General features: G+C 42.9%; 1 protein-coding gene across 1 annotated transcript; it reads left to right on the top strand.

Annotated features, from left to right (window-relative positions):
* The first annotated feature begins 1,635 nt into the window (after nt 1–1,635).
* LOC140586975 (calcium-binding protein 2-like) lies at nt 1,636–12,128 on the top strand. Its single transcript, XM_072708531.1, has 7 exons — nt 1,636–1,879; nt 3,583–3,774; nt 9,530–9,560; nt 10,289–10,423; nt 10,534–10,643; nt 11,533–11,680; nt 11,996–12,128. The coding sequence occupies exons 1-7, from the start codon at nt 1,793–1,795 to the stop codon at nt 12,019–12,021; spliced, it is 729 nt and encodes a 242-aa protein (XP_072564632.1). The 5' UTR covers nt 1,636–1,792; the 3' UTR covers nt 12,022–12,128.
* Nucleotides 12,129–13,308: the final 1,180 nt, after the last annotated feature.

The following is a 13,308-nucleotide window of genomic DNA, read 5'->3' as shown; positions in this document are numbered from 1 at the left end:
AAAGATGGTGACCTCATTCATTCGAAAAGGAGACGCTTACCTTCAATACTGATGTGTGCGGTGTCCATGTAATAATAATTGATACTTTATTGATCCCCGTGGGGAAATTGTTTTTATGCCTCTCTCAACTTGGTCTTTGTAGAACAAGCTGTCTGTGAAGGGCAGCCACCTGTTGGTCAAGGACCCGCAGACATGCTGAGGCTGGGTTTGAACCAGCGCCCTTGTAATTACAAGCACACAGGCTTAGCCCACTGAGCCACACGCCAGATTACCACAGGCAACAAAAAACAGAAATTTCCTGATTAATGACATGCATACTGTAAGTGAATTTTTTAAAATGTATGTACCTGTATTGACTGTTATGTATGTTTAATAATGTTAATGTGACAATTATTCATACTGCTATGCACAACCACTGTACAGCTGCGGAAAAAATTAAGAGACCACTGTGTGTTTTTAAACAAATCTGCATTACTAAATCCTGGTTTAATCCTGGTTCTGCCGGCAGAAGGCTATGCTGAGGCAGACTGCTTCCAGGCTCAAAGACAGCAGGACACAAGGATAAGGTGAAACAGGAGATACTGGGAACAACCAGAAACCAGCCAAGCGACTTACTAATGCCAGAGATGACTGTTAACTTATCCGACAGTTTCTCATGAATCGTAGGATGACATCAAGAAACCTTCAAAAGGAACAGGAAACATTAAGTGCAGGTGTGAAGTGCACTGCTAGGACAGTTCATACCAGGCCCCTAGAAGCAGGACTGAAATCAAATAAAGCAAGAAGAAGGAAGAAGCTCTTCATTAATGAGTTACGACCATTAATGAAGAACCAGGCTGCAGATTGCAATATATATATATATATATATATATATATATATATATATATATATATATATATATATATATATATAGTTCATAGAAACACATGCATAAATTAAAGAGTGAAACAATAATTGTGCTGCGGTCTCTTAATTTTTCCCACGGCTGTATAAATGGTTGAGTGTTGAATTCATGTATTTATTAACTTTTCTGCTATTTGGGGTCCAATTGAAAGGGGAATGATCACCAGAAAAACCACAGATGCTTTTCAGATTAAATGTGGAGAAACTAAAGGTTGAGGCCAGATCTTTGCTACTGAACACAATGCGGTGGGGGGGGGGGATGTGGGTTGTCACCTGAAGGAGGGCAGTAAATGGCAAGAAATACGACCCCCGACCCCCCCCCCCCCCCCCCCCACATACACACACACACACACACACACACCAACTCACTCATTTAATCATGCAATAAAATAAATGCACTGCGAGAGAGAGTAAGAGAGTAAGAGAGGAAGACAGAGTCGTGGAGAAGAGAGGAAGGAGAGAACAGAGATGGATACGATCAGGGTCGGACTTTCAGAGTTTAATGTTGGGGGCAACCAGGCACCATAGCTGCTGAAGCCCATCAGCTAGAGACAAACGGGGCAACAATTTAACAAAGAATAATACAACTTACACAAAAAGAAAACAACTGGGCAGAATGACTGGGAACATTGGGTTTTATATCCAGTTAATAGCCAGAGTGTAGAAGCTCCAGAGAAGGTGGTGGAGAGAGAGGTACCCAAAAAAGTACAAAACAGGAGACAGGAAGGCAAACTGAGAAAAACAAAAATCGAAAGTTGAAGGATAAGACAGAGAAATTTGCCCAAAGTTTGCTTCCTCAGGTGAAGTCAGGCCTTGGCCTGGACGGGCGCAGGGAGAGAGAGCGAGCGAGCGGGAGAGAGAGAGCGGTGGCGTAAGAGAGACGTGGCCATGTTCATGTTCATCCGAGAAGGTTCTGCCGGTGTATCAGGAGGCGGCTTAGGAGGGAGCGTGATACAAGAGAAGACCGCCAAACAGGTAAGAGGCAGCCGCCGGTGAGCTGCTCTGCGTCCGCGGGACTGCATGCCTCTGTTTCTCTGTCTGTTTTCTACACAGTTCCAGTACATAAAGTAATACCTCAAAGTTTAAATACACCTGGCAGTGCAATTTACCAGTTTGTCTCTCATTTACTTTAAGCTGGTTGTCTCAGAAGTCTCCAGTATATTGGGTTTTTTCCAAGATAGCTTGGGGAATAATGGTTTCGTTGGCTTCCTGCAGTCATTTGTTAGGAACAGAACTAGGGCTTTAAACATAGTTTCGGTGATTATAACGGATTAGTTGTGTCTTGTTTGGTGACTTCATTATGTTTTGTTCAGTTATTTGCAAAACTTGTTTGCAATGTTTCTGTGAAGTAGATGGATGCCTTGTTGTGTTTCAGCTTGTTCGTTTCGTGGTTTGTATGGTTAGTTTAATCTGTTGTGGCAATAAGCCATAACTGCCAGAGGAAACTAAATAGCTAGTTAGCGGTGTTACTCATAATGTAATTCCAGAGTGATAGATTTATGCTCCTAAGCTATTTGCAAACATACAGGTTTTCGAATGATGCAGGTTTGTTAACTGATGTCTTAATTATGGCAATTAAGTGTTATGGTTATATTTACAAAATCCTGCATGCATACTTTTGCTTTATGAGCTAAATGTCATCTGAGATCTCAGCTTCCCCACTTTGGTAGTCTGTGTGTTATGATGACGCGCCAACTCTCTGACAGCCAAGGTAAATTTGGTTCTAAAAATTTACCAAAGAGAAGCCAAAATGTAAAATGTATGAGCTGTGATTTGTATGTAAAGTATGCACGAGCATTTAATGTGTGCTTCTGTTTTATGATTCTACTATATTTTGATCCATATGAACAATTAAATGTAAAGTAAGTGCGCATCTGCAATGTAAACATGTTATTTCTTCTCTCCTCTGTAGGAAGGTTTCCACCAGATTGCTTCTGGGTATTGCAGCTCATTTTTACTGCGGTACGCTTGTAGTTTGTCATAGCGTGTTTCCTAGATCAGTGTTTCCCAACCCGGTCCTTGGGGACCCCCCCAGAGAGTCCACGTTTTTGCTCCCTTGTAGGAGGGAGCGAAAACGGGTACCTACTGGGGATCACTGGAGAAACGCTGTTCCAGATGCCTGTCTGTGTTTCATAGCAGTAGTACGATCGTGAACGTTGTCTTCCATGGGTTTCTGCGTGGCTGTAGGGCACCTGTTTCTCCAGCTTGCCTGATGTTTCTCCAGCTTGCCTGAAAATGAAGCGCTGGGTCGTTTTACAAGCTTCTTATCTTGCAATCTGTGGTTCTCCCAGTAGATGGCGTTTCCTTAGCTATGTATAGGGGAATGAAAGTAAACGTCAGCATAAGGAATGAGTTAAAAGCCACAGGGTGAGAAAGATGCCGCTGATTGGTGCGGGTTCAACCAGGTGCATAGGCATAGTTAAACAACATATTTGCGTGTAAACATTGAAAAGTAGGGTCATTAGTAAATTCAACATAATATCATCAGATTAAAAAAACATACAGGTCTGACTGACATCATACTAAACATCTGAGTTCTCTGTTTTATTTACAATGTCTCATTTTCGGCCCATCATTCTCTGCATTTTGCTTTTCGTGCCAATGTACCATTCAAACGGACGTCTCGTGAAGTTGTTTCGGTCCGTCATCCCTTTGCTGCGCCGTCCCTCATCGCACAGGTGCAGGCCGCCGTCCGCAAGCAGGTGGAGAGGCAGAGGAGGCAGAACAGCGAGCTGAACGTGCCGGAGGAGATGGACAACGCCTCGGTGCACTCCAGGAACCCCAGCACCTCTACTGCCCCAAAGCAGGAGAAGGAGCCAGAACAGGAGAACCCAGACCTGCTGGCTGCTCTGGATGGAGTCTATGGCCCGGTAAGGAACCCAAATGGCACCGGAGAACTTAGCTTTCCCAGCATGGCTGCCTGTGTGTCGTGATAACACTACAGCTCTCTGACAGCCAGTGGCTGGTACAACAGGAGTGTGAAGGTTAGCTGGAGGCTAACGCTAAACACACTGCTTCACATCTCCGTCTCATTTTTTCTGTCTTCATGGCTATCGGCTCTGCGCTCCTGCAGACGGCCAATACAAACAGGAAAGTGTGGCTGAAACACTCCACAGTTACTCTGTGGCTTAAGCACCACGATCCAGATAATGGTTAATGGAGGGCACTTGCACCTGAAAGATTGCTGGTTTGAATCTCTGACAGTGAGCAAAGTAGCGCCCCCAAGCTCTGCTCCCCGGGTGCTGAATTAGCTGCCCTCTGCTACGTCACAATATCACAGATGGGTTAAATGCAGAAGACACATTGCGTTGTTGTGCACTGTGTGCCGTGGTACGTCAACAATGACAACTAAGCACTCCGCTTAAAAAGTGATATTTGCAAAGGTGACTCAGAGGAAACGATTGTTTTTTCCACTGAACCAGTCGATGAAAACTGGTCATAGCGTAAATTTTTTATTCCGTCAACACGTCGGAAGCGTCATCGGGCAAGGAGTCAACGATGTAAGTTGGGGGGGCGGCCCTGCTTGTTTCAACAGCGCAAGCAGTTTTTAGAAGGCGAGCTGGGTTTCCTGTTAAGGGGAAGCCGACACCGGTGAAGACGTATCATTTAGGCTGCGATATCACATCAGGTCTTTGTTTTCAGCAGGTAGGGTTTCAGCTGGAGGCTGACATGTCGCCTTGCTCTTCATTGTTACGCCGCGCTGTCACCCTAAAGAAACGTGAGCCGGCAGGGGTGGGGCATTCTCTGCTCACGGCCCCGTCACCTTCCAGAGGTCTTTAGGTCTCCCTCGATCACTCACTCAAATCGGGGTCGAGGTCTCGGTTTCAGTCGTTTCAGTATCAGATTTGATATCTGACTTTGAACATTAACGAAAAGTATACATAAGAGCAGCGTTACGTTTGAGACCGAAAAGAAAACAAATACAGAAATAACGGTAGTACTGGCAATTAATATACATGATTTGAATACTCGATACTCCGTAATTATTATAAGAAACAAATTAAGGTAACCTGTGACCAAATGAAGACTCATGTGTCAGTCAGCATTGCGGACAGGGTTTACGTAAGCTCACGGCGCTGCGTTACCAGCCACTTTTGCGGCTCATTTCCTGTAATCTCTTTGCTAAATGATTAACGCTTCTTTGGTAATGGATCCAATCCCCTGCCTTGTGAAATCCCAGCAGGCCATGGGGTGTAACAACTGGAGAATACTGACTCCAGGAATTGTATCGGCCTCCACCTAATATTTCATGAGGTGCCACTGGACTCCTTGGTCATATCTAATCCTCAAGCTGGTAACTGAAGACCTCTCAAGGTCGTGGCCTCAATGTGCCACTCAAAGACACGTGCCAGCTCCAGAATCCTGACAGTATTTTATCTTGTTTGAAGTGTATGAATTAGTGTCACAAAAGATGATGGACTGCACAATGGTAAATGCATTGAAGAATCCTGGGAGAGTGAGTTTCAAAGGGTAAAACATGCAAACAGAACGGAGGTCCAACTGGCTTTTCCGTTTTTGAGCCAGCTCCATTAAGCAGACCACAGCACTAGTAACGAAACAGAGATCTGTGGACCTGATATGTGGACGTATTTGAGTTTGCATTGCGCTAGTGGCCAAAATTGTGGAAACGCCTAGCATTTTTGGCATTATGTTTTAAAAATTACTACATGAATATTGCCGGATGTTTATAAATAATCAAAGAATGTTACAAATATCATATACTGGATGATTAAAGGAGTAACTGGAATGAAGTTCTGCAATCTCTAAAGATTAAAAGTCTTTCCATAATTTTGAGCACTAGTGTACGATTAAGGTCTATGAGATGGGATATTTTTGAGGAAGCAGGTGATATTTTAACAGCAAAGACTGTACGACCATTTGGGTCACTGGTTCAGTACCACCAAGACCAGCTGTCCCATTGGTTTGGATGTTCTCGCTGACTGGAAGCTGATGTATCCCTCAAAAAAATGACAAAAGAATTAATTAACATTGCCTACTCCCTAAGTAATTAACCGGAAATTATTCCCTTTATGCTGTCAAAAGATGTTGCGAGAAACGCCTTTCGAAGGAATAAATTCCAAGAATTCCGTTTTGCGAAGTGGGCCTTGGGCCACAGAACGGACCGCAGGTCTCGCCCCCATGTGGGCTGCCCCGAGGGACCTGGAGGGGACACACGTCATGGTTCCATGTCAATGCCTTGTCAGAGCACGCTGTGAGATTTTCAACCCTGTCAATAATGCAGGCCTGGCTTAAAAAATGCAGTAGGACAAGAGCACTTTAAGCACTAACCTGTCCCCACCAGGGCACCGCAGATTGTGTCATTGTGACATCGTGGCTGACCCAAGCCGCAGTATGACGATGTCAATGTCCGGTGACCTGGTTGCCAATCGGGGCGTAAAAGTTGTCCATCATTTGTCATCTTGTGTAACAACAAGGCCACTTTTTCGGTGACCATCAGGGGGCAGTGGCGGTCCACCACTGCTGCTGCTTTCCAGACTGGGGTTTAGTGTCCCGCCGTTGTTTCGTTTTTCTGAGTTGGCGTGAGTCGCGACACTGGAGGATGTGACACTGGAGGATGTGACACTGGAGGATGTGACAGCAGCCACCACCTCAGTAAGTCGACCACTGTTCAGCAGGGAGCCTCAAGAAAGGGGGAATCTGCCCCATTACATAAGAAGAACATAAGAACATAAGAAATTTACAAACGAGAGGAGGCCATTCGGCCCATCAAGCTCGTTTGGGGAGAACTTAACTAATAGCTCAGAGTTGTTAAAATCTTATCTAGCTCTGATTTAAAGGAACCCAGGGTTTTAGCTTCCGCTACACTAGCAGGAAGACTATTCCATACTCTGACTACATGCTGTGAGGGAAAGGAGAGGAGTGGAGAGGAGAGGAGATAATAATAATAATAATAATAATAGATTTAGTTATAAATAAATATGACATTTCAGTTTAATTAACTAAAGGTCAGCATGGCCAACAGATCAGCTTGACAGATAAAGAAGGCAAAAGAAATGGCTGGAGGCTGAAAATGAGGAGAAACTCTAAGGCGCTACATTTCCGGAACCATTTACTGTGTTTCCTGCTCTCTTATTGGATTGTAGTTAGACAGAGACACCGGCGCCTTTAAGTGACTTTCGTCTGTCTTGCTTTTGATTAGTCGATGACAAACTCCGTGCTTGTTACTGTTTTCTCTTATTCATCATTTGTTTCCATAACGTTTGCCGCTATGAGTGTACGATGGGTCAGTACGCGCAGTAAATCTCACGTAGCGTTGCCGCCTGTGTGTCACGCAATAGTGTTTACGGGTATGGATGTTGGGCGTGTATGAATTATGGATTAATTCCTTTAGGAATCACGCGAGTAAGGACAATGCAATGGAATAATGAGCAAAAGAATAACGTTCTGAAACGTATTTATTCACCTGACATGCTGCGTCTAGAAGGATGCGGGTTAATTTGAATTAGAGATGCGTCAATACCGCATTCTTTCAGACTGAGTATGAGTACCAACACTGGATTTTTGGTACTCACCAATACCGATACCACTGCTTTATTTGTACTGTTTTGTAAGTTATAAAACATAGCGAAAAAGTATTTATGACTTATAATCAGGGATTGAACTGGTATGAAAGTGTGCACATTTGACGTATAAAAGCAATATGGGATTATTGTGGTAACAGCGAAACGCTTGCTTATTTTATGTGCATTTGTTCCGTACTGACACGAAATTACCCTGCGTTTTAACCTTTATCCCACTAATAAATGACACATTCGCTGTGTAAAGGTTAAGGTGCACGGTAATTTCTTGCCATAACATTGTCATACATTCTTCATTACTATCAACATTTCGCTCAAGAATACATAATAACTGGACAAGCTAGATTTCATGTCTACACAAAAGAACGGATACTCAGAAGGTTCTAGAATGAGCTCAGCTACCGGGGAAAACGAAAGATCTTCTGGGAAATATTGTGTCTAGGAAACAGACGCAACTGTAAATTATAAGACATAAGGACAAGAATGAGATTCATAAAAGGAAAACGCCAGTGTTAACCACTAAGTCTGAGCTCTTATGGCATTTAATGATGTTTAAGTGACCCATTTGGCAAGATCAGACAGAAAGAAAAACCCAATAGGGCTGTATATTGCAGGACCATTAAGAGGTGAAGTATCATTCACTGGGTAGCCCCCACAAATGCACAGTAAATGCAAAAATGAGATCCAGTTATTGACTATTACAAAGTCTATTATTGTCATCATATACCACAAACGTTCTGTTCAACCCTTGTACTGCGTGTATAATAAACCACTATAAACAAGTACACAGAACACATTGTATCACATCAGCATCATTATGCTTACTTAAGGGAATACATTACTCTGCATCAGCACATAACAGCACTTAAGGACCATCGCGCAGTCCTTAATCATATCCAAACTCAGTAGAAAACTCAACTGCGCAGTTTTTGCGTTTATACCGCCACCTAGTGGAGAAGTAGGGCAACATCAATTCAGCTGCTTGGATATAGAGCTATTCCGAAATTGAGAAGTAGCCTAGATACTATAAAACAATAGCACATAAAGAGAATTTAAACCCCCTCTGATTATAAGGTGGCTGGTTCAATACTAATGGTTGTTGTACTCTAGAGCTAGGGACATACAGTATGTGAGGGTTACTGTTTGACAAGCTATAACTATGTTATAGAAATGTAATGAGGACCTCATGCAACCAATCAGATTCAAGAATTCACTAGCACTGTGATATAAAAGGCTATATATGGCTCTAAAATGTGTATCATACCCAGCCTAACAGTGTAATAACCAGTTTCGGTGCGTGTGACCATCTTCTGTGCCCCAGTTTAGTGGAGAATTATTGGGATACGTGCAGCATTTTGCACATTGTGTTTCAGTGTCTCTGTAGGAAAACTGTGCATGTGCAGTATATTTCAAAATAAATTCTGAGCTTATGTTTGCTCCCTCTTGCACATAAAACCCTAAATGACTCTGATTCCCATCAGACAGCCCCGCTCAGTAACTGGGTCTTGGGGTTACACTGGTGATTCCTGTCATTGCACATGTCTAGCCCATAATAATTAGGATGTTAAACTTTGTTTAGGAAAGATGATTGTATGAGTAACACTTTCCAAGAAATTGTTTATGCTGCACAGGACACAAGTGAATGGCTGAAACACTTTCTGTGTCTCCTCCTGTATTTCCGGAGTGTGTTACTTGCTATAATAAGTGTAGTTTGTCATCGTTACAAACCTGGGGTTCCTTTGCATGCACATGCAGTGTGTTTGTCTCTCCATTACCTGTGTTATACTCTGCCTTCATGCGTCTGTAGTGCTCTGCTTGTGAGCACCGAGCTGCCTTCCCGTCTCACCGCCGGTCTCTCCATGTGTCTCTCCATTACCTGTATTATACTCTGCCTGCATGCATCTGTAGTGCTCTGCTTGTGCGCACCGAGCCGCCTGCCCATCTCACCGCCGGTCTCTCCATGTGTCTCTCCATTACCTGTGTTATACTCTGCCTGCATGCGTCTGTAGTGCCCTGCTTGTGCGCACCGAGCTACCTGCCCGTCTCACCGCCGGTCTCTCCATGTGTCTCTCCACAATCACTGAAGGACAGGGAACTCCAAGAGGACGAGATGGAAGGTACTTTAAGAATCTTTACAGTGCAAGTTGTGACCTGTTTCCTCTGAGGCTCGTCTCGTCTCTGGACCACTCGTCTGAATTTCATCCGGACAGTCAGGTTTCCCAGCCCTCTCCCAGTCCAGACAGCTGTTGGGTCTCCTCCTCCTTTTGGTCCCTCTGCCCTCCTGTTTCACTCCCCTGTACCAGCCCCCCCCCCCATCAAGAACTAGCGCCACTCTCCCTCCATACACAAAAAATTTACAATAATTTTTTTAAGCTGTTATCTGAGATATCAAATAACTGCATAAAAAAATAATTGTAACCACGGTCATTTATGTCTTCCCTAATATTTGTGTGACATAGCCCCCGACCCGTCACCACCCGACCCGTCACCACCCGACCCTTCAGCCCCCGGCCCCTCAGCCCCCGACCCCTAAGCCCCCGACATTCAACAACTTTTTCATGGGTTTCCTTCTGTTTGACCCTTTGTCATCTTTTAATCTTTTATCATATTGGGCCCCCAACCTAGACCAATCCAATTATGCTCCAAATCTTTTAGGGTCCCTGTCACTCAGAGGCCCTTGGAATTGTCCTGACTCCCCCCCCCCTTTACAGTGCCCCCGCCTGTGTACTTGGTGCTCACTCCCTTTCCGTGCCTCAGCAGACCACACGGCGTATATTCACACATTGTGCACAGTTTGGTTTCTGAATGTTTACCTCTTGCTCTCTCTGCGCTTCCCTTTGCACAGAGCTGAGGGAAGGCTTTAAAGAGTTTGAGTATAAGAACAAAGGCATAGTGAAATGTGAGAGCCTGGGAGAATGCATGAGGACCATGGGCTACATGCCGACAGAGATGAGGCTGATCGAGCTGAGCGAGACCCTCCGTAAGTGTGGCAGCCAGAGAGTGGACTGAGTGCCTCTTTGCATGTCATGTTTTTATCACTGGTTGGTTCGTCTGCAGACTATGTCACTGTTGGCTACCCCTGTTCTGTAGGCAGCGGCAAAGTCGACTTTGAGGACTTTTCGGATCTCATGGGCCCTAAGGTGGTGGAGGATACTACCCACATGATCGGGATAAGAGAGATGAAAGAGGCTTTTCAAGAGGTTAGTCCTTAACATCCACTATGAGTCGCTGATCCATGGCTTTTGATGTTCCTGTGATCCTGTACTGGATAAACGGTTATGGAAGAGGGATGGATGGTTTGATGGTTTCTATTTGTAATTCACAGCATATAATGCTACCTTTAATTTGACAGATATATTATGTGTGTGTGTATGTGTGTATATATATATATATACACACATTCAAAAGTTTGGGGTCAAATACTTAAAAAGCAAATACTTAGAAGTACTGTGTAGACGTTGTTAATGTTGTGGATGACTATCATAGCTGGAAACGGCTGTTTTTTAAGTAATATCTACAGAGGCCCATTATCAGCAACAATTAATCCTGTGTTCCAGTGGAATGGTGTGTTTCATAATGCAAGTTTATCATTTTAAAAGGTTAATTGATAATTAGCAAACCCTTTTGCAATTATCTTACTGCAGATGAAATTTCATCAGATTACCTCAGCAAACTAACATCTAGAATGCTGTAATTGCTGCAAATGGAGGATTCTTTCACAAAAGCAAAGCTTGAAGAACACAATTATTATTTTAATTTCGAAAACAATTATTTCTAACTGTATCAATGACTATTTCCTATTTATTTAGCTATATTTCCTATTCAAACTCATTTCATGTTTGTTTTCACGGAAAACAAGGAAATTCCTAAGTGTCCCAAGCTTTTGAAAGGTAGTGTGTGTGTGTGTGTGTGTGTGTGTGCAATTTACATGCAAGATTATCTACATCACATGCAAGATTACAATTTCTTTTTTTGGTAGAAATTGTATTTGTGGGACACTAGGCAGCAAATAGACATAGATTAGAGAGCTTTGGCATTTTGAGTTCTGTTAAACCTCAGTACACGTCCCCTTGATTCCCTTTAACTCAGATCGACGCAGATGGAGATGGGCAGATCAGCGCTGCGGAGCTCAAAGAGGCCATGAAGTCGCTGTTAGGGGAGCAACTCAGTCCTGCAGAGCTGGAGGAGATCCTGCAGGACGCCGACCTCAACGGTGACGGACAGATAGACTTTGAGGGTGAGGCGTTCGCCGTGACTCTTATGATGTCATTATTATTAGCCTTGATCATCTCATCTGTACCGGCTTGCAAACCAATCGCTATAATTTCTCCATGTCAGGTGAAGTACGTACTGTGTATGTTAATGAGGAAATGTAAAAGTTTTATCTTAAAATTACCAGGAAAAATAACGAAAATGTAACCTGTATTTATATGTATAAGAGAAAAAGCACTGATCTCTCTCTCTCTCTCTCTCTCTCTCACACACACACACACACACACACACACATCTGTTGAATTACACTGAAATAATCCACCTGTCATTTATCTTTCAGAGTTTGTTCGAATGATGTCTCACTGATCCTTATTGAAACATTATGAACTGAAGAAGGAAAAAATCAAGGAAGGAAGTTAAAGAAACCCAGACAGGAAACAGCAAGTGGAAAATGAATGGAAAAGTCATCCTATGGATTAGCTATATATTTTGCTTAACAAAGTTTTTAAAAGAAATTTCGGAAATATGTCATTCAGCCCAAAATTATAAATCCCACATTGTCACTTAATAAATGATAAGATAAACAATAAAAAAGATACAAGAAATGCAGGTAAAATATGGACAGCCAGTTAAAAATGCACAGAAATACACGAATGCATGCCGGTCTATGCTAGCCTCAATGCTCATTCTAGCTAGGGGCAGTTGATTGCAGTAAAACAACTTAATAATTGCTTAATTGTCAAGGAAAGAATTATATCTTGAATGGAGAAGCTCATTTTGAACAAATCCCAGCTGAAGAGCTTTATGTGGGTTGTGCGTACCTTATGTATTGTGCAGTGAATTACTTTGTCAATAAGATTGTTAAAAAACATTTCTGTTTTCAGTATTATTAATTGTATTATTTTCAGTTAACTATTTTTTGCTAGCCAGTGATTAGTAACTTTACCTTTGTTGATCTTGTGGGCTTTATGTGCATTAGTTAAATAAATCACTTTTAGCAGTAAGCATTATCTTAATGAGTGCAGTGTTTCCTTACACAATGGTTAATGTAGACTGCAAATTAATGACAGAATTGCGTATATGGTCAGTCTGGTCTAATAATGCCCAGGTTCTAAGTGACCACACCTCATAGGCTATGTGTAACTGTCAATGTCTGTAATACATTTCATATTGTGGACTGTCTTATAATCCTATTTCAGAAAACGCAATCGCACAAAAATTTTCCAATTTCAGTCGTATGCACACATTCAGCAACACAGGTAGACCATAGTACTGTGAATATTATCCATATGAATTAACTTCTGTATCGCATACATATCAGAACCAAGTATTTATTTAAAGCGCTAAGTCATATATGCATATTTAGTAATTATATACAATGAGGGTAGGTGTCAGAGTGCACATGACACAGACATATATCATTTTTACACTCTGGCATTATTATATTGCAGATTCAGGGTGTGGTGTTGTTGTCGCGTCCCCAGCGCTGGGGGTTTGGATCCAACCCCCACCCCTATGTGTGTGGGGTCTGCATGGCCTCTCTGTGCTGCACAGCTTTGTTTGGGTGAACTGCTGCCTCTGAATTAGCTCTAGTGCGTATGTGTGTGTCCTGCCTCCCGTTCAGAGTGTCCCCAGCCCCGCGTCCTGCGATGG

Source organism: Paramormyrops kingsleyae, unplaced genomic scaffold (genome assembly GCF_048594095.1).
Source record: "Paramormyrops kingsleyae isolate MSU_618 unplaced genomic scaffold, PKINGS_0.4 ups111, whole genome shotgun sequence".
NCBI lineage: Eukaryota > Metazoa > Chordata > Actinopteri > Osteoglossiformes > Mormyridae > Paramormyrops > Paramormyrops kingsleyae.
The sequence above is the reverse complement of the archived record's forward strand: the minus strand, read 5'-3'. Positions and strand labels throughout refer to the sequence as shown.

Coding starts and splice junctions, on each gene's coding strand:
- LOC140586975 (XM_072708531.1), top strand. CDS start 1,793: ATGTTCATGTTCATCCGAGAAGGTTCTGCCGGTGTATCAGGAGGCGGC. Junction 1,880..3,582: donor AAGAGAAGACCGCCAAACAG/GTAAGAGGCAGC, acceptor CTCATCGCACAG/GTGCAGGCCGCCGTCCGCAA. Junction 9,561..10,288: donor CCAAGAGGACGAGATGGAAG/GTACTTTAAGAA, acceptor CCCTTTGCACAG/AGCTGAGGGAAGGCTTTAAA.